Source organism: Chiloscyllium plagiosum, unplaced genomic scaffold (assembly GCF_037043375.1).
Source record: "Chiloscyllium plagiosum isolate Xiang-an unplaced genomic scaffold, Cpla_swu_hap1 HiC_scaffold_16, whole genome shotgun sequence".
Lineage (NCBI taxonomy): Eukaryota > Metazoa > Chordata > Chondrichthyes > Orectolobiformes > Hemiscylliidae > Chiloscyllium > Chiloscyllium plagiosum.
Window position 1 is genome coordinate 89,147,670 of NW_028270154.1, and position 22,529 is coordinate 89,170,198.

Sequence of the window (22,529 nt, forward strand, 5' to 3'; positions counted from 1 at the left end):
GTGCAGAATTTGCATTTAAGGAACTATATATACACCCACAGCTTGCTCAGTTCACAGTACAGATTTTACGAAGAATAATGAACATTTACCTTGAATTAATTTTGATTATTTCAATATATCCTTGCCAAGGGAGCTCTGAAGTATACAGGTCCAACTCTATCTATTAGCTTTCTCCAGCTGTTGGTTCATTTGAGTGATGGCTTTGGAGATGGATGATGCACTGAGCATTGGCTATTAATCATTTCAAGCCCATAGTTTGGCGAGCATATTCCTATTAGGAATTTGCACTTATCCCAACGATACAGAACAATGCCTCTCCTGTTTCAATGGGAAATATTAAGACACAAAGTCCAGGCACAACCTTCCTACAACCATCCACAAATGGTTAAACGATAATTCTAGATCCGAACGAGTGTAACAGGCTAGTTGTTATGGGGGGTTTAACTTTCCAAATATTCACTGGAAATACTAGAGTTAGAGTACTTGAGATGGGTCAGTTTTTGTCCAATGTGTGCAGGAGGGTTTCCTGACACAGTATGTAGACAGGCCAACAAGGGGGCGAGGCCACATTAGATTTGGTACTGGGTAACGAACCCGGCCAGGTGTTAGATTTGGAGGGAGGTGAGCACTTTCGTGATCATGACCACAGATCGGTTATGTTTACTTTAGTGATGGAAAGGAATAGGTCTATACTGCAGGGCAAGAGTTATAGCTGGGGAAAAAGGCAATGATGTGATTAGGCAAGATTTAGGATGCATAGGATGAGGAAGGAAACTGCAGGGGATGGGCACAATTGAAATGTGGAACTTATTCAAGGAATAGCTACTGCATGTCCTTGTTAAGTATGTACCTGTCAGACAGGGAGGAAGTGGTCGAGCGATGGAGCCGTGGTTTACTAAGGAAGTTGAATCTTGTCAAGAGAAAGGAGGAGGCTTCAGTTAGGATGAGACATGAAGGTTCAGTAAAGACACTTGAAATTTACAAGTTAGCCAGGAAAGACCTAAAGACAGAGCTCAGAAGAGCCAGGAGGGGACATGAGAAATCATTGGTGGATAGGATCAAGGAAAACTCTAAAGCTTTCTGTAGGAATATCAGGAATAAAAGAACGACGAGAGAAAGATTAGAGCCAACTAAGGACAGTGGTGGAAAGTTGTGTGTGGAGTCTGAGGAGACGGGGGAGTGCTAAATGAATATTTTTCGTTGGTATTCACACTGGAAAAAGACAATATTGTCAAGGAGAATACTGAGATACAGGCTACTAGACCAGATGGGATTGACATTGGGAAGGAGGTGGTGTTAGCAATTCTGGAAAGTATAAAAATAGATAAGTCTCCAGGCCAAATGGGATTTATCCCAGGATTGTTTGGGAAGCCAGAGAGGAGATTGCAGAGCCTTTGGCTTTGATCCTCATGCTGTCATTGTCTACAGGAATAGTGCCAGAAGACTGGAGGATAGTAAATGTCCCCTTGTTCAAGGAGGGGAGTAGAGACGACCCTGGTAATTATAGACCAGTGAGCCTTACTTTGGTTGTGGGTAAAGTATTGGAAAGGGTAATAAGAGATAGGACTTGTAATCATCTAGAGAGGAATAAGTTGATTAGGGATAGTCAACACAGTTTTGTGAAGGGTAGGTTGTGCCTCATAAACCTTATTGAGTTCTTTGAGATGGTGACCAAGCAGGTGGATGAGGGTAAAGCAGATGATGTGGTGTATATTGATTTCAGTAAGGCATTTGATAAGGTTCCCCAAGTTAGGCTATTGCACAAAATATAGAGGCATGGGATTGAGGGTGATTTAGCAGTTCAGATCAGAGTTGGTTAGCTGAAAGAAGACAGAGGGTGGTGGCTGATGGGAAACGTTCATCCTGGTTTTCAGTTACGAGTGGTGTACTGCAAGGATCTGTATTGGGGCCACCGCTGTTTGTCATTTTTATAAATGAACTGGATGAGGGCATAGGAGGATGGGTTAGTAAATTTGTGGATGACACTAAGGTCAGTAGAGTTGTGGATAGTGCTGAAGATGTTGCAGGGTTACAGAGGGACATAGATAAGCTGCAGAGCTGGGATGAGAGGTGGCAGATGGAGTTTAATGTGGAAAAGCGTGAGGTAATTCACTTTCAAAGGAGTAACAGGAATGCAGAGTACTGGGCTAATGGTAAGGTTCTTGGTAGTGTAGATAAGCAGAGAGATCCCAGTATCGGTGTACACAGATCCCTGAAAGTTGCCACCCAGGTTGATACGGTTATTAATGAGGCATATGACAGGTTAGCTTTTATTGGTGGAGAGATTGAGTTTTGGAACAATGAGGTTATGCTGCAGCTGTACAAAACTCTGGCGTGGCGGCACTTGGAGTATTGTGTACAGTTCTGATCACCGCATTATAGGAACGATGTGGAAGCTTCGGAAAGGGTTCAGAGGAGACTTACTAGGGTGTTGTCTAGGAGGAAAGGTCTTATGAGGAAAGGCTGAGGGACTTGAGACTGTTTTCGTTGGAGAGAAGGTGGTTAAGAAGTGTTTTAATTGAGACATATATGATAGGGTGGACAGTGAGAGCCTTTTTCCTTGGATGGTGACAGCTAGCACGAGGGGACATAGCTTTTAATTGAGAAGTGATAAATATAGGACAGATGTCAAAGGTAGTTTATTTACTCAGAGTAATGGGGCGTGGAACGCACTGCCTGCAACTGTGGCAGACTTACCAACTTTAAAAGCAGTTAAATGGTCATTGGATAAACATATGGATGAAAATGGAATAGCATAGGACAGCTAGGCTTCAGAGTGATTCCACAGGTTGGCACAACATTGAGGGCCAAATGGTTTGTACTATGCTGTAATGTTCTATGAAACTTGTAATCGGTAAGGGTGCCTGAAAGCGTATTTACAAAAATGAAACACTCTGCCATCACAGGTAATAGAAAATAATTCTACACAAGAACTGAAGTTGTAACAGTCAGTAAATATTTCCCTCAATTAAGGTTGGACCAAAGAGAGATCTTTAAGATTTTAAATGATAGATGCAAAGTGAGTACTGCAGATGCTGGAGATTAGAGTGGTGCTGGAACCCAGATGAAGGGCTTTTGCCTGAGATACAACGATGTGTCGTGATTTTGGAGGAAACCAAAGGCAGGCATCATAAACATGAGGTATTCATTCATGTATCCAATGAGTGGTTAGAACATAGAACTCACTCCTACAGAATAGCTGAATGAAACACCATAGACACATTTGAGGGTGAAAGTAGATAAAACACATGAAGGCAGCAGATAAAGAATATGTTGATGGGGTTAAATGAAATGAGAACACTTGTCTGAATCATAAACACCATCATAGGCCAGTTACACACCCAGAGCTGTTCTATGAAGGAGGATTTCAACTAAACAGAATAAAGTATAAACAAGATGAGATCATTAAACTCAAAGTGGATCTATGAGTAAAACAGTAACCAACCCTGCATTAGAACAAGACCAATAGTTGAGGCCAAAACATGAGAATTTACTTCAATCCTAATTTATCATTAAACGGGAATTTTAAAAATTTATTAACAGGGTAAGGGCATCACTGGCTAGGCTAGCATTTATTGCTCATCCCTAAGAGCAGTTAAGAGTGAACCACACTGCCATAGTCACATGGAGTCCAGACCACTTGGGGAGTTTCCTTTGTTAAAGGAAATTAGTGAACTGGATGGGGTGTTTTTTGGGACAATGGATAATGATCCTCACAATAATCTTAATTCCAGATTTTTATTGATTTCAATCTCCCCCATCTGCTGTGGTGGGATTCAAATGTGGGTCCCCAGAACATTACCTGGATCTCTGGATTAATAGTGCAGCGATACCACTTGGCCATCACCTTCTAATTTTGTAATACCTATATTTGTCAATTTTAGGAAGGCAAATAGCTCTGCTTTTAATAACTACCCAACTTCAAAATTAATTTAAACACCTATTTGTTGTTGTGCTAAATCTTTGCCCCTTACCATTTAACCAAAGAGGGTTCTTTTTGATATCCTGTCTTTTGCAACTTAAATCTGTAAAATTGCAGTCCTATAATATTGCAATATTTTTCATATCTGAATTGTTTGAAAAAATGAAATCTTGATTTTGAAAACATTGTAACTGAATGAAAACACATGTACCAATTCACAAGATTATGGGCGACTCCAAATGGGATCACAATTAGAACACAATTAAACACATCTTTAATTAATGTCTTACATGATGACTTGAGCACCATCACCAAGTGCTGGATTGAAAGCATCATCTGTACTTCAGTGTCATCACCTATAGAAATCACATGACACCAGGTTATAGCCCAACAGGTTTATTTAAAATCACAAGTTTTTGGAGTGTTGCCCTTCATCAGCTAACAAGCACTCCGAAAGCTTGTCATTTCAAATAAACCTGTTAGACTATAATCTGGTGTCATGTGATTCTGACCATAGCCATCCCAGTCCAACACTGGCACCTCCACATTATGGCTACCATCTATAGTGTTAATCTTGAAATAGCAAAGCCTTGTGGATAGCAACACACTCATTAGCTAACAGTGATTGGACATTTAAACTGGAGATGGCACACTGAGTTTTGAACAAGCAGCATTGAATGAAGACTCCAGCGTAGACAAATGATTTTGTTCATCTTAGCTGTCATACAGAGAGTTAACAGTAATTTGCTGTCCAATTTACAGAGGAGGAAGTGCTGAATGTCTTGAAATGCATAAAGGTAGATAAATCCCCAAGACCTGATCAGGTGTACCCGAGAACTCTTTGGGAAGCTAGGGTAGTGATTGCTGGGCCTCCTGCTGAGGTATTTGTGCCATCGATAGTCACAGGTGAGGTGCCAGAAGATTGGAGGTTGGCTAACGTGGTCCCACTGTTTAAGAAGGGTGGTAAAGACAAGTCAGGGAATTATAGACCAGTGAGCCTGATGTCGGTGGTGGGCAAGTTGTTGGAGGGAATCCTGAGGGACAGGATGTACATGTATTTGCAAAGGCAAGGACTGATTAGGGATAGTCAACATGGCTTTGTGCGTGGGAAATCATGTCTCACAAACTTGATTGAGTTTTTTGAAGAAGTAACAAAGATTGATGAGGGCAGAGCGTAGATGTGATCTATATGGACTTCAGTAAGGCGTTTGACAAGGTTCCCCATGGGAGACTGGTTAGGTCTCACGGAATACAGGGAGAACTAGCCATTTGGATACAGAACTGGCTCAAAGGTAGAAGACAGAGGGTAGTGGTGGACGGTTGTTTTCAGACTGGAGGCCTGTGACCAGTGGAGTGCCACAAGGATCGATGCTGGGTACTCTATTTTTTGTCATTTATATAAATGATTTGGATGTGAGCTTAAGAGGTAGGGTTAATAAGTTTGCAGATGACACCAAAATTGGAGGTGTAGTGGACAGCGAAAAGGGTTACCTCAAATTACAACAGGATCTGGATCAGATGGGCCAATGGGCTGAGAAGTGGCAGTTGGAATTTAATTCTGATAAATGAGAGGTGCTGCATTTTGGGAAAGCAAATCTTAGCAGGACTTATACACTTAATGGTAAGGTCCCAGGGGGCATTGCTGAACAAAGAGACCTTGGAATATAGGTTCATAGCTCCTTGAAAGTGGAGTCACAGGTAGATTGGAAAGCCTTCTTCACTATCCTAAGTATTGAGTACAGGAGTTGGGAGGTCATATTGTGGCTGTATAGGACATTGTATAGGCCACTGTTGGTATATTGCATGCAATTTTGGTCTCCTTCCTATCGGAAAGATGTTGTGAAACTTGACAGAGTTCAGAAAACATTTACAAGGATGTTGCCAGGGTTGGAGGATTTGAGCTCCAGGGAGAGGCTGAACAGGCTGAGGTTGTTTTCCCTGGAGAGTTGGAGGCTGACGGGCATGGATAGGATAAATAGACAAAGTCTTTTTCCTGGGTTGGGTGAGTCCAGAACTAGAGGGCATTGGTTTAGGATGAGACGAAAGATATAAAAGGGACCTAAGGGGCAACTTTTTCACACAGAGGGTGGTACATGTATGGAATGAGCTGCCAGAGGAAGTGGTGGAGTCTGGGACAATTGCAACATTTAAGAGGCATTTGGATGGGTATATGAATAGAAAGGGTTTGGAGTGATACGAGCCGGGTGCTGGCAGGTGGGACTAGATCAGGTTGGGATAACTGGTCGGCATGGATGAGTTGGACTGAAGGGTCTGTTTCCATGCTGGTCATCTCTATGACTCTAAATGGGTGGGTGTGTCTATAATGCACTGCTGGGTGTCTGAATGGAAGTTCAATTGAGGTATGCAGGAGATCAATTGACTATTACCTGACTTTAAATAATGGACTCTTCATGTGGATGCACTGGTTAGAAAGGCCCAGTAACTCCTTTTCTTCCTCAGGCAGCTGAGGAAATTTGACATGACAACAAATACCCTTGCCAACCTTTATAGATGCACCATGGAGAGCATTCTGTCTGGATGTATCACTACCTGGTATGGCAACTGTACCATTCAAGATCAGACACAGTTACACAGAGTGGTGAACTTGGCCCAGACAATCACAAAGGACAACCTCCCATCTATAGACTCCATCAATCAGGCCCACTGACAAGGAAAGGCCGCCAGCATTCTCAAAGATCCATCCCACCCTGGCAATGTTTTTCTACAACCTCTACCATCGGAGAGAAGATACAGAAGCCTGGACACATGCACGAGCTGGTTTCAAAACAGTTTCTACCCTACTGTTGTTAGAATACTGAATGGATTCTCAAACTCTTAACATTCACCTGTACCTGTGTTTTTGTTTTGTCACTGTTTACCTAATATTTACTTATTTTTGCTATTTAACTCTTGTGAACTGCCTGTGTTGCTCACAAGACAAAGCTTTTCATTGTGCCTCGGTACATGTGACAATAAATTCAATTCAATGTGCAGAGTTACAGGGCAAAGGCAGAATGACACAGGGTTCACTTGAAGTTACCACAGACATGATGGACTGAATGCCCTTCTTTCAACTGTGACAACTTTAATTGATGCTAGTGAGAGATTTGTGAAACAAATGATGAGGGACTGGGGGATTGTATGTGCTTTGCCGTCTGCAATCTGAAGCACCTGCTAATGGAGAATTAACAAAGCTGAATAACAAATGACTGATGAAGATTTTTTGATATTGATGTTTTTGAGGATTTGTGCTTAAAAGATTGTAAACAATGGACCCTTTAGAACACAGAAGAGCCATCTTTTTCTCAAAGGGGTCACTAAAAGGACATTGGGACTTCTCTTGCTAAAGACACTTTTTGTAAATTCACGTGGCATCATTTATTGTGTGGCTGCATTTACCGTAAATACCACGCATGGGTTTATGGCTTTATTTTAGCTATTGTCTGCAGGTCCGACAGGGCTAAAGCCAGTTCAGCTCCTCAGTTCATCTTTAACTTTAGGAAACCTTTTCAAAGAACCCAGTTTGAGACCAGAAAAAATGGTGAGGATGTACTACTGAAAAAACTCTGAATTCTTAATGAATTGTGGACAAGCTACAGTAACACTCAGTTTATGTGCCACAACATCAAGTAAAGGCTTTTCCATATTATATTCTGTTATCCGCCAAGAAATAACCATTATTTGGGCAAAATGCGATAGTCAAATTTAATTTCCGAAGAGTTATTTTGGATGGTAAGTACACTTCCCATTTTGAACTGTCTTAATTTTCTTTACATCTTTGTCAAATAAGTCCTGTTTTCACAATAAATCATCGATTGTGTGGCTTATACCCAGTTATATTGGTAACTGCACAAAGCATTTTAAGTTCATGTTGTGGTCAATGGAGTAGAAGAACTAGAAAGCCAGTACACTCCTCCAAACTTGGTTATTAGAAAGCAAGTGAAACAGAGGGTTTTAAAATATTCAGTTTTCAAGATTCATTATCTGATAAATGACTAATTAATTTTTAGTTTTAGATGGAAACCTAGTGGTAAATGCATCTGAAAACAGTAACTTAGCAATAGGCAGTCGATACATTCCTGTTTTTTTAGAAAGATCAATGGAGGCGCTTGTATGAATAGAAGATGGTCAAAGGAAATTTTGAAAGAAGTGTATAGGTATTGAAAGGATAGATAGTACTGGATGAACAGTAACTTATGAGATGTCATGTCCTTAAGATGCAATATTTAAAGCAGGGAATGAATGGAATAGGACATCTATCAGGGCTGAATTGGTTGATAGTTGACAGTGGAAGAACCTGCATTTATATCATGCTTCGTATTTTCAAAGTATCCCATTTGGAAAGACAGTATTTGATTAGTAGTAGGCTGCATGGTTTGATAGTGGGAGATCACACCTCAAATTTGTTTTTTGAAGTGATCAAGATGGTTGAGGAGGACAGGGCTGTAGACATAGTCTACGTGGATTTCAGTATGGCCTTTGATAAGGTTCTAGATGGTAGGCTGTTCTGCAAGGTTAGATTGCATGGAACCCGGGATGAGCTGGCAAACTGGATACAAAATTGGCTTGATGGAAGGAAGCAGATGCTAATAGTGGAGGGATGCTTGTCGGACTGGAGGCCTGTGACTAGTGGAGTGCCTCAGGGGTTGGTGCTAGACCCATTACTGTTATTTGCAAGTAGCTGCTCACCAGTCCATTTGGGCCAATGCACTGTGCCCATCTAATACTGATGATTTGGATGAGAATATGCACGGCATGATTCGTAAGCTTTCCGATGACACTAAAATATGTGGTATCATGGACAGTAAAGAGCTATTAGAAATTGCAGCAGGACCTTGATCAGCTGGGGAAGTGAGCCGTGAAATGGCAAATGGAGTTCAATATGGGTGTGTGAAGTCTTGCATTTTGGACAGTCAAATCAAGGTAGGCATTTCATGGTGAATGGGAGGGCTTTAAGTAATGGAACAGAGGGACCTTGGAGTTCAGGTGCACAGTTCTCTGAAAGTGGAGTCAAAGACAGGCCAGTGAAGGCAGCTTTTGGCACACTGGCCTTCAGTCGTCAGGGCATTGAGTATCGAAGTTATGTTGCAGTTATACAAGATGTTGTTGATGCCGCAGTTAAGTATTGTGTTTAGCTTTGGTCACCTGGAAAGAATGCTGAAGAAATTTCCAAGGAAATTGCCGGACTCAATGGTCGAGTTATAGGGAAAGGTTGGACAAGCTAGGAGTTTTCACTTTAGAGCTTGGACACTGAGTGAGGTGGGGTGGGGAGAGAGAAGGACTTTATAGAGGCATATAAAATCATGAGAGGCATGGATAGGGTGAATGCAAACCTTTTTCCCAGGATTGGGGAATTGAGGACTAGAGAGCATCAGTTTAAGATTAGAGGAGAAAGAATAAAAGGGAACCGGAGGGGCAACTTTTTTTTTAATCACAGGGTGGGTACAGATATGGAATGAGCTGCCAGCAGAAGTGGTTAAGGTGGGTACATTAACAACATTTAAAAGGCATTTGGACAAATACATGGATAGGAAAGCATAAGGATATAGGCCAAATGCAGGGAAATGGGGTTAGTGTGGACAGACATTTTGATCAGCATGGACCAGTTTGGGCCAAAGAGCCTTCCTCCGTGCTGTAGGACTCTGACTGAGTTTTCATATCCAAAACCATCCCAATAAAGCACTTAAAATACAGCTGCAACTTTACTGAAGGGAAATGCAGCAAGCAATTTTCTCATTGCAAGTGCCTGGCAAAAGCAATAAAGGAACTTTAATGATACTGATTGCAAGATAAATATTAGCTAGATCAACAGAAACACTCATGTAAAAATAGCACCATGAGATATTTTACACACATCTGCATGAAGGAGCCATGGCCTGGATTTAACAGCTCATTAAAGGGTACACTTCCAACGCATGTTGGTCCAAATGCGCTGTGAGCAGTTACTTACAGATAAAAACCTGTGTCATAAGCCAGAGTTCAGGGCAGCTATGTTCCTATAAAAGGAAATGAGTCCAAGACCTGGAGAACCCTGGATGACAAGGGTCAGAAAAATTAGGATGACAATTTAAAAAAAGCTTTTGGGAGATACTGAGAACTCAATCCTGCAGAGTTGGGAAAAGCACAAAAAGGCAAATGAACTCAAAAAGGAAAGTAGGAAAGAAAAAAAAGTATTCAGAAAGTGCCTGCATGAAGATTAAGGGAAAACCCATAAACAGCAAGAAACTAATGTTGGGAAAAGAGTATGGCACATTAAGTTTTCACAATGGAAAAGGACGACACAGGTGTAGACATCAAGGTGAAGGAGTGTGAAATATCAGAAGAATATAACCTCAGGTTTAAAAGCCTTAAATGTAGATAAAGCTACACGCCTGGAGAAAGTGTATTTCATACAGTTGAAGGAAGTAAGGCATGAAATATCAATGGCCCGGACAGTAACTTTCACATGCTAATGTGCCACAGGCTAGAAGATTATGTCGACACATTACTGAAAAAGTGAGGGATGGACCAAAACGTTACAAGGCAGTCAATCTAACCTCAATGGTGAATCATAACTTTGTAGGGATTCCATCAGAAAGATGTTTAAAGTGCAGAACATACTGAGTTTGGAGAAACGTGGTTTTATTAGGGATAGGCAGCATGGATTTATTAAGTGAAGGCAGTGCCTGACAAGTTTAATCAATTCTATTGAGGTGGTAACCAGGAATATTGATAAGGATAATGCATTTGATGTGGCTTACATGGACTTAAGCAAGTCATTTGATAAAGGTCCCTCATGGCAGATTGGTCAATAAAGTGAGAGTTCAAGGGATTCGAAACAAAAACCTATGTCGGTTCTAAATCTGGCAGGGAGACAGGAAGGAGAGGATGATGGTAGACAGATGTTTGAGACTAGAAACCTGCTTGCAGTGTGGATTCTTCACGGCTTAGTCCCGATTACTTTGCTGTTTGTGGTCTAGTGACAAATTCAACTTTACACATAGCAGGTAACAATCCAGATGTTTGTGGATGACATGAGTAATGGTAAGGTGGTAAACAGTGAGGAAATCAATTACCTGGTCAGAGAAGTGGCAAAAGAATTCAACCCAGAAAACTAAGATCATGCAGATAGGGAGGGTATACCAAGGAAAGGGATTGTACTATGAATGAAAAGACCCTGGAAAGTACTGGAGGATTACAGGGGCCGTTCTGCACATATCCACTGATCCTCGAAGGTACCTGGACAGGTGGTTAAAGATGGTTAAGGTAGCATTTAGGATACTTGCCTTTATGAGCCAAGGCATAATACAAAGCAAAAAGTGTGGTGCTGAAACAGCACAGCATCTGAGGGGCAGGAGAGATGATGTTTTGAGCATGAATTCTTCGTCATTCCTGATGAAGAGCTTACATTGAAACGTTGACGCTCCTGCTCCTTGCATGCTGCTTAACCAGTTGTGCTTTTCTGGCACCACACTTTTCAGCTCTGATCTCCAGCATCTGCAATCCTCACTTTGTCATAATACAAAGCAAGGATGCTACGCTGGATCTGTATAGAATGCAAGTTAGACTACAATTGAAACAGCATGTACAGTTCTAGTAAACAGATTATAGGAAGGATGTGACTGCAATATGAACAGTGCAGAGATTTAGTAGGATACTGCTTGGGCTGAAGGGTCTAAGCAAGGAGGAAACTTGGTAGGCTGGGGTTGATATCCTTGGAGCAATAAAGGTTGAGAAATTACCTGATAAAGATGTAGAAAACCACAAAAGGCACAGATAGGATGATAGAAAGGTACTTTTTCCATTAGTAGAAGGTTCATTTGCCAGGGTTATAGATTTAAGGTTCAAGGCTGACGTTAAGACAAAGTGGAGAACTTTTTTTAAACCCAGATCTGGAGTACACTGCCTGAAAGGTGATTCAGTCATAATATCTTGTAACATTTTTAGCAGTATTTATTCACTTGCATTGCCATTGCATCCAGGGCTAAGGGTCAGGAGGTGGAAAGTAAGATTATTGCAGTCAGATGTTTGTTGACCGGCACAGACAGGATAATTGAATGGTCTCCTTCTGAATTGTAAGTACCTATGAGTCAACAACCGCAGAATTGCTATGTTGAACTGTCAACAGAGATGCATGAAGTATGGAATTGGACTTGAACCCAAGCTCTTCTCATTGAGAGGCAAGAGTGCTGCTGCTAATTCAAGACTAACATTTGGTGACTGGTGAAGGACTGGTGACCAAAAATTAACTGATGCAGAAGAGTTAATCAAGATTTGTTGAGATGCTGTAGTATAAAATTGTGGAAGTTAAAAATGACTGATTTTTAAAAAGGATCAACTGCTTATAACATTACAAACTAAATAAGCAAAGTAAAACTTGAAATGTTTCAATTCACCCACCTGATAAGTTATTGGATGTCCAGCTCAAGTGGCCAGTCTCTCAGGGCTATTTTTTGTCATTGCTTTTCAAACACAGATACATCAGTTCACCTTTGCAGATGGACCATAATGTGGAAAACATGAAGTTTTCCAACAGGAAGGATGGAGACAGATGTAAACATGATGAGGCCAATAAATATTGGTATTATGAATCTTTGCAATTCCAACTTCCAAAAGGGCTGTGGGTATTAAGACAATGAGGATATTCAAGGCTGAGAACGAATGATATTTGGGCAGAAAAGGATCAAAGGCTATGGAATGAGAGAAAATAGAACTGATGGAGAGCTTAGTCCAATCTTACTGATGGGTGGAGTAGGTTCAAGACATTGTATGATCTACTCCCCGCTCCTATTTCTTATGTGGATTTCATTATTTCAATGTTTCTGTGCGCTTGTGACAATGACCACACTTGAGCTACTTTTGGGCATCATAACAACAGGCTTTGAAAAGAGAATCGCCCATCACTCTGCAAATTCTCTCTCAAAACTCCCTTATTCCCTCCACTGAGGCACAAAGTCTTAATGATTAAAACTTACCTATCTCCCAAGCACCAGTAACATACTCTCAAATTATGCCTGGGTCAGACAGGCTCTACTCATATACAAGCCTGGAGTTTCCACGAGCTGGCATATCTGATATTTGTGCAAATCATTGTAACTGGTGCTTAAAATTCTGCAATGAACATTAATCAAGTTTCTTAGATTTTTAATACCGTTCGAGAATAAAAATTATGCTGAAAGGGCCAAGAAAACCCTTCACTGGCAGTAATTAAAATAAAACTACTCTCATAATGGATTTGATAAATTAAAAATTGATGCTTGTGATAATCCAATTTTCAGCTGTATTAATAAAACTACAGGTTACCACTTCGAAACATATCAATACATTTTTCTTAATGCAAGAAAACGTTATATTCTGTTATGCTGTCCAAATGCACTGTTTTTTATTTTCATGATATTTCAAAGAAGTTTGAGTGGAAAATTTAACTTTAACTGCATGTTAAATCACCACAATTTATTGCTGATTGCACCAAAAGCAGAAATTGTACTCCACATTATTGAAAATGTTCAAGCAGTTCAGTGATGCATATATCTTTTTATTGGAAGGGTTCATCATTGAAGTTTATAGATCTCCTGCTTCTGTTGCTTCTATTCTAATTTCATTTCCTGTCATGAGCATATCAATTGCAATCTCTCATTTGCAGCATTAGCATTCACTGGTTACCCTAAACCACGCAAACTGTACAGATTGGGGCTGCGTCTGATGGTAAAAGAACCTTGTTTTTGACAAGGCTGGTTAAGGAAAGGAACTTTGGCTGCGGTCCGAGCAGAATACCGTGCCAATGAGTTTTGAGAAGATTTGTAGCTCAGATTGAGGTTCTGGATGTAGATTTGCTCGCTGAGCTGGAAGGTTCATTTTCAGACGCTTCATCACCATACTAGGTAACATCATCAGTGATCCTCTGGATGGAGAACTGGTGTTATGACCCCATTTCTATTTGTCTAGGTTTCCTTGGGTTGGCGGTGTCATTTTCAATGTTGGTGAGGGAGATAGATGGGGTCCAAATCGATGTGTTTGTTGACAGAGTTCTGGTTGGAATGCCATGCTTCTAGGAATTCTCATGTACATCTCTGTTTGACTTGTCCTTGGATGGATGTATTGTCCCAAAGTGGTGTCCTTCCTCATCTGTATGTAAGGATACTAGTGAAAGTGGGTCATGTGTTTTTGTGGCTAGTTGATGTTCATGTATCCTGGTGGCTAGTTTTCTGCTTGTTTGTCCAATGTAGTGTTTGTTACAGTCCTTGCACAGTACTTTGTAAACAACATTAGTTTTGCTTGTTGTCTGTATAGGGTCTTTCAAGTTCATTAGCTGCTGTTTTAGTGATGGCGTTTGTGGGCTACCATGATGCCAAGAGGTCTGAGTAGTCTGGCAGTCATTTCTGAGATGTCTTTGATGTAGGGGAGAGTGGCTTGGGTTTCTGTGTGCATTTTGTCTGCTTGTTTGGGTTTGTTGCTGAGAAATTAGCAGACTGTGTTCATTCGCTACCTGTTCTTTTTGAATACACTGTAAAGGTGATTTTCCTCCGTGCAGCAATGTATAGTGGCTCGTCAATATAATATTCCAATGCAGCTTTTTTTGTGGGTGTTGGGATGATTGCTTCTGTAGTTCAGTATTTGGTCTGTATGTGCTGTTTTCCTGTAGATGCTGATTTGAAGTCTGACTGAAAAATGTGTTGCTGGAAAAGCGCAGGTCAGGCAGCATCCAAGGAGCAGAAGAATCGATGTTTTGGGCATAAGCCCTTCTTCAGGAATGGGGAAGGTGTGCCAAGCAGGCTAAGATAAAAGGTAGGGTGGAGGGACTTGGGGGAGAGGCGTTGGGACTTGGGGGAGGAGCATTGGGAATGCGATAGGTGGAAGGAGGTTAAGGTGAGGGTGATAGGCCGGGGAGGGGGTGGGGGTGGGGGGGTGGAGAGGTCAGGAAGAAGATTGCAGGTCAAGAAGGCGGTGCTGAGTCCAAGGGTTGGGACTGAGATAAGGTGGGGGGAGGGGAAATGAGAAAGCTGGAGAAATCTGCATTCATCCCTTGTGGTTGGAGGGTTCCTAGGCGACAGATGAGGCGCTCTTCCTCCAGGCATCGTGTTACCATGGTCTGGCGATGGAGGCGCCCTTGGCGGACTGGGAGTTAAAGTGTTCAGCCACAGGGCGATTGGGTTGGTTGGTGCGGGTGCCCAGAGGTGTTCTCTAAAACATTCCGCAAGTAGACGGCCTGATCCCAATGTAGAGGAGGCCACATCGGGTGCAGCAAATGCAGTAAATGATGTGCGTGGAGGTGCAGGTGAATTTGTGATGAATATGGAAGGATCCCTTGGGGCCTTGGAGGGAAGTGAGGGGGGAGGTGTGCGCTCAAGTTTTGCATTTCTTGCGGTTGCAGGGGAAGGTGCCGGGAGTGGAGGTTGGGTTCGTGTGGGGTGTGGACCTGACGAGGGAGTCGTGAAGGGAGTGGTCTTTCCGGAATGCTGATAGGGGAGGGGAGGGAAATATATCCTTGGTGGTGGGGTCTGTTTGGAGGTGGCGGAAATGACGGCAGATGATACGATGTATCTGGAAGTTGGTGGGGTGGTAGGTGAGGACCAATGGGGTTCTGTCCTGGTAGCGATTGGAGGGGCAGAGTTCAGGGGCGGAAGTGCGGGAAGTGGAGGAGATGCGGTGAAGAGCATCGTCAACCACGTTGGAGGGGAAATTGCGGTCTTTGAAGAAGGAGGCCATCTGGGTTGTTCGGTATTGGGATTGGTCCTCCTGGGAGCAGATGCAGCGGAGGCGAAGGAATTGGGAATATGGGATGGTGTTTTTACAGGGGGCAGGGTGGGAGAAGGTGTTATCTTGGTAGCTGTGGTAGCCGGTCGGTTTATAGTACATGTCCGTGTTGAGTTGGTCGCCCGAGATAGAAATGGAGAGGTCTAGGAAGGGGAGGGAGGAGTCTGAGATGGTCCAGGTAAATTTGAGATCGGGGTGGAAGGTGTTAGTAAAGTGGATGAACTGTTCAACCTCCTCGTGGGAGCACGAGGTAGCGCTGATACAGTCATTGATATAGCGGAGGAAAAGGTGGGGGGTGATGCCAGTGTAGCAGCGGAAAATGGACTGTTCCACATATCCGACGAAGAGGCAGGTATAGCTGGAGCCCATGACTGTTTGCTCTACTGTGACATTTAGGAATGGCAGTTTGATAGCTGACAATCCCACCAACACACTAAAACAGCAGCTATCGAAATTAAAAGGGCCTAGACAGGCAACAAGCAAAGCGAACATCATTTACAAAATACCTTGCAAGAACTGTAACAAACAAGCAGAAAACTAGCCACCAGGATACATGAACATCAGCGAGCCACAAAAAGACATGACCCTCTCTCACTAGTATCCTTACATACAGATGAGGAAGGACACCATTTTGACTGGGATAACACATCCATCCAAGGACAAGCTAAACAGAGACACACACAAGAATTCCTAGAAGCATGGCATTCCAACCAGAACTTTGTCAACAAACACATCGATTTGGACCCCATCTACCACCTTGAGAAAAAAAAACAGGAAATGATATCATCAACACAGGGAGTGAAATCACCAACCCAAAGAAACCTAAACACAAATAGAAAGCAGGACATAACACCAGCGCTTCAGCAGAGGCTCACTGATGATGTTACCTAGTCATGGTGACAAAACACCTGAAAATGAATCTTCCAGCTCAGTGAGCAAACTTACTTCTCGAACACCATGCCCTTTAGCGTAATGCTACTGACCCACCCAATAGGTGGACATGCCACAATGTGATGTCTCCTCTCATCGACATAACACACCTCAACACGAGATTGAAATGACAGCCCAGTTTACTTGTTTAAATTCTGCAGTGGGATTTGAATCCACATAGTTATTCAGTGGAGAGAAAACAGTACCAAACTGAGACACAAGGGGTTTACCACAAGTCTGTTGTGTTTTGGTTTTGTGACCTTCTGCTTTTACAAAAACTAATCAAACACTTCTCCCAAATTCTTGATTTTATCTTTCTCAGCACTTCAAGCTTTATCCCCTTACACTTGCTGGGGGGAAAAAAAGTTGAATCTCCTAAGACCATCTTTCACCAATAACAATATAAAAGTTTTATTGTGTAGTGTTCAGGCATAACAGGCTCTCCATTCCAGCCAACCTTCTCAACAGCACAATTTTAAACAAACAAAATAAACCAACAATTTCACATTTTATCATTTAAAGCTGGTTTTCCAACCAATCCTGGACACATTAAAGTTGAAGAAAGAGTTTAAAAGCAAACAATTAACAACACTGCAATCAAACATGAAATAAAAGAAAGCCGGCCCACTTCATTAACTACCAGTTTTCAAATCACGAAGTTACTCACCAATTTACTGCTTATAGCAGTATTCCATGTTTAGCTGTTCTCAGAAATGTTATACATCACTTGGGAGTCACATATCACTTCTAAGAGGGAACATCTCGCTTTCACATGCTGCCCAAGAATTGGGAACACTTATCTGACCAGGCCAGAAGGATTCTCCTGATAGGGTAATCTAGCTATCAATTCTGGCCATCTATTTGGAAGGCAAGTGATCTACCAAGGCTTCTTTGTACAACATTTGGTTCATTACAGATCAAACCAAAGAAAAATATTTCAACAGTTTGAATACAAAACAATGTCTGTACTAAAGACCACAGATTTAAACAAGAAGCAAGAGTACATCACAGTTCTAATCGGCAATGATTTAGTATGTCTGTATACTTTAAATACCAACACCATCTCTCAGAAGTTTACTAAATACACTCTTAGATCTAATAGACAAGCATGCTTGCTCTTAAAAATGCAAAAGCAAGTATTTGAGTTCAATTGTAAATGAAGATAAGAATCTGGTTTTGACTGAGTCAAACTGAAAACAAGTTATTTTATATAAAATTTAGGACAGTGAAAGAACTCTCAATGTTCTCAAATCTGATCTTTTGACACCTTATCAACATGAAAAAAATCAATTTTAATGGCAATTCTGAGTTATTAGACTTTCCAAATGCCATTGTTGTTTGTTCCCCATAGACAGTTCAAGTTTTTTTCAAAATATCTGAACTTCTACACTTTCCAAATACTGCACAATGCAACACTTAGAAATTGTGCAACTGACAAGAATTTCGAGGCTTAATTAATCCAGTGGTGTCAAACCATTGTTTCAAGTTACTTTGGTTCCTTTGGGATTTACAATTTTTTTTTTTACTGATGGCAAACATATTTTGAATATCTTTATGACACAATATGCAAGAATTTACACAATGACGTGCATGACATCAGTAACACGAAATATCTAAAAATGAGTTGCAGTTGCACAGGATTTTGGATAACGACATCTGAATTAACCAATGTAGTTCATGCCCCTTTATTATCTGTTTGGCAAGTTGTTTCACTGAATGCAGCATACAAGTCAATAAATTCAGCAAAATACCCCATATTTTTCCATTCCACTCTGTCCCTAGGAGATTCATGCAGTGATTTCTAAATTAGGGTTTCCCAAGTGGGAAAGGGTTTGGACTTTGGGGTCATGACCTCTGGGGCAGTAATGGCCCCTGTAGAGCTCTGACTGAATTATAACAGCTGTGCTTCCACTGTAACAGGCCCCTGCTCTCTTAGTTCTCACTGAACGGTCACAACAATTTTCAAGCCTCAAGTTTAGAAAGCACTGATCTAAATGCTCTAAGGCAGTCATGTTCCAATGTCTGGAGACCCTGATTTCATCATGCATGTCAGGTATTTTGCTGCAATCTAAATGACTGAACTAAAATACAAAGATCTCAAGAAGCCAAATGGGGTGCCCATATCACAGCCGAGATATTGTCTTGAAATAATCTACTTCAGTCTAAAAAACACAGTAATGGGAACTTCCAAAATACACTTTTTTTATTGCATTCCAGATTTAGAATTTTGAGTCATCCAAATTTGATGAGATTTCCACATGTTACTTGAGGGCTAGCCAAGTTAATAAAAATTGCAGCATTTCATATATACTTTTAAATTGATACATGAGATCTTTAAAAAAACCTATTCTACTATTCAAGCATTGACCAAATCTCTGACAATTATGGTTACGTGCCTCAAAAACTGGCTGTTACATTAAGTGATCACTTGGTCCTAATGAAAACTGAATATGACAGTAGTCAATAAAATGAGCTAAGTATGTTCTGCTATGAACAAAATTCATACAACCAGGTATGATATTTGGAAAACACTCTGCATTGCAGATTGAGAGCTTGTTATAAATTAAAATTTTGTTTACTGAACATCACACCAAGTGTTGAATATGGTTCTTTAGCAAGATTACAAAAGTAAAAATGTTAGAGTACTTACAGTACATAACCTTAATCTATGAAAGAAAAATCACAGAGAACATGAATTACTGCTAATCCATAGAGGGAAGAGCCAAACAATCCCAAGTATGTTGCAATTAGCACATGTAAATTGCCAGACAATGACATTTCTTATAGCTGGTTTATACTGCAGGTGACAATAATTCCTACTTGGAGATGAAAATTCACTGAATGAATGAAGTAACAACTATTTTAAGACAAAACATTTTTTTTTCCAATGTTTATATGTGTGGTAAAGAAAATAAAATCTCAAAATATTTGCTTAGTTTGGGTTGAAATGGATGGATATCAGTGTTGGTCCAATATATCACAACCCAGATTACAAACTCCCTACTTATGGTTTTACAATTGAAAACATAACTGACAACTCAATATTCTAATTTAAACCAGTGAAGGAACAATGATGGATGAGATTCATTCCCATTTAACTTTTCATTCATTCTTTCTGAAGAGTATTTTACTTTTTTCCAGTTACTGCCAGTTACATTGTCAACATTTATATTAGCTCAACAAAACATAACTAGCAATGAATGATTAAAAGCTTAATGTCTCCACAAGCCAATCACAGATATTTAACCAGAGACAAATACTGTATGTTAGAAGTTCAACACTGTCAGTTTTATTTTAAACAGGGGCTAACAAATCAAACTTTGAAAAATATTTTGAAGCTTCATTTGCTAGACTGAAATCATCACTGTTTCATGAAAAATAATCAATATAGTTAAGTGATGAGAAACAATTTACTGTGAAAAGATGATACTGTGTTTGAGATCAACATTGTAGGATAATAGGATTGAAGTACAGAGTCTGTTTCACTGTTGGAAGGAAGTGATTACTGCAGTTGGGAGTTCCACTTAATGAAGCTTCAAAACCAAAAAGAAACATGAACATTAAAGTTATAATATATCGTCAATGTTTCAAAACTCAAACTTTCTTACAGCCCTAAGGTTTTCATCATTAGAGCACGATACTCATATAAATCTTTCTAATTTAAAAATTGCAAAAAGACCATATCCATCTGGGTTGTCAGATTGTGTTCAATGTTTTGGGTAATACTGGAATTATGCTTCTCAATGTTTTGCTCAGTTCTTGTTCAGTCACTCCAGAACGAATTGCTGTTGCTTTTCTCTCCAGTATTCCATAGCTTGCTTGGCCAGCGCTTTCTTTAAAAGTACAGTAGAAAGACTGAGTTAACTAACACTGTCAAAGGTACAGAAAACTCCATATTTTACCTATTTGAACTACAATGACAAGCAGAGTGAGTGATTTCCAGTGAAAGTAGTAAAATTTTATTTTTATTTAAGTATTTATGATGGATTTCAAAGCAAAAATAAAAATGAAATTTATAACCAGTTATGAAGCCATACATGAATCCTGGTTGCGATTTTTGAGATCATTTGTAGCTCAGGTTGAGTGCTTGCTCACTGAGCCAGTAGGTTTGTTCTTAGGTATGAGAACAAACCTACCAACTCACTGAAAAAACTTACAACATGAATCCTGGTCTACAGCACAATAAATTGAGGATGGCATATCTGCCTACAGAACAATTGCTGCACTCCTAATGCAATTGAATGGACCAGATTTTACTGAAAGGGGCATATAAAGTATCCTATATTATTGCATAAATTGGCTAGAAACTTAGAGAACGAGACATTCCGTAAACATGATTTGGAGATGCCGGTGTTGGACTGGGATGTACAAAGTTAAAAATCATACAACACCAGGTTATAGTCTAACAGGTTTAATTGAAAGCACTAGCTTTCGGAGCACCGCTCCTTCATCTGGTTGTGTCCTCCACAACCACCTGAAGGAGCGATGCTCCAAAAGCTAGTGCTTCCAATTAAACCTGTTGGACTATAACCTGTTGTTGTGAGATTTTTAACTTTGCAGATTCTGTAAAGAGTGAATTGTCATCTGTTTATAGCCAATTGGCATTCCCCTACTTTAAGCTTCACAAAAACAGTATCTTGTGTTTTTCATGGAGTTTCTGTATTTTTAATGTACATCGTCCAGTAAACTTGCCACAGAAGGATAAGTTTAGTAAGTAACATCACAAAAACCCTTTTAATGATAGGATAATTATGTATTGTTGCTAATGAACCTCATTTCCACAAAAAAAAGCAATTTTAAAATTACGCAAAATCAGGTTGCAAATTGCTTTAGGAGATTTAAAGTGCCTAGTTCTCAAACTTTTTTTTAAATTTAAAAACCTGTCTTTTTAGGTCTCCCTTAATTCAATGCTTCCCTCACCTGATATACCTAATTTGAATTTACCAGCTCTAACTCATTTGCCAGTTGTTCCTCTGTATTTCTTGAATCTTTGAGATTATATAAAGTATTAAAGAAATTATATATATTTTACCTGTTTTGCTCATCAAGGCTCCAGTTTTCCTGTTGCCCTTACTGAACAGTTAACAGCTCACACTTCAAACAAACATTTAGGAAATTTAAAAACTATTCATGCCCTACTGCAACAAGATTAGACATAGTGGATATAGAATTTGGAATGATTCAATTGTTTGATAGAGTATGATAAAAAAACACATTCTTACACATCCATACAGAATAAAAAACTACTGAATTAAGCTTAGTTTAACTATTGTCGGGTGTAACTAACATTCCAAATGGGGAAAAAATAGCTTCTAAAACCCCAAATAATGCATTGCTACCAAAAGAAAAATCAGGAAAGTAATGACTTTTTTCATTTCTCAATCTGTCATCCTCCTACTAAAAGGTTTACAGATATGGTCAGAGATATTTTAATTTAAATATGAATTAAATGCACTATTTGAATGGCCTCTTTCCAACAATACATAGTTCCATACTTGTGTTACCTTTTGAACCTTACCTAGGCCATATTATACAACTGCTGAAACTTTATTGCTGGAACAGCACAGCAGGTCAGGCAGCATCTAGGGAACAGAAGATTCGACGTTTCGGGCACATGCCCTTCTTCATATTATACAACTTACAATCTTCTTCAAAAAACTGACAGGTACACAGAAAGAAAGACCTGCTTCCCTGAACAACCAAACTTACCTTAAGTCTCTCATAATGCTCAACGGTGCCACAGTGCGTCTGCTTAGCTGTCTCCTCACTTGTGTAGAAGAGACGGCAAAGTTTGCAGTAGTAGCCAGCTTTTGGAACCACATAATCTAAACCTGAAAGAAGACAGAGAACATTAGAATCTAAATGATTCTTCTGATGCAAATACTTAAACAGACCCAAAGTAAACACAGCAGATACTAACCATACCAGTACACAATATACACTT

At 40.2% G+C, this 22,529-nt stretch overlaps 1 protein-coding gene across 1 annotated transcript in view; it reads right to left on the minus strand.

Annotated features, from left to right (window-relative positions):
• Positions 1–16,971: 16,971 nt before the first annotated feature.
• Positions 16,972–22,529, minus strand: part of LOC122556835 (matrin-3-like) — a 95,064-nt gene continuing 89,506 nt past the window's right edge. The window contains exons 14-15 of the mRNA XM_043704071.2: positions 22,295–22,416; positions 16,972–20,418 (exon numbers count right to left, since the gene is read on the minus strand). Of these exons, the coding sequence (XP_043560006.2) occupies positions 20,353–20,418; positions 22,295–22,416 (188 nt within the window). The 3' untranslated portion in view covers positions 16,972–20,352. The remainder of the gene's footprint in view (positions 20,419–22,294; positions 22,417–22,529) is intronic.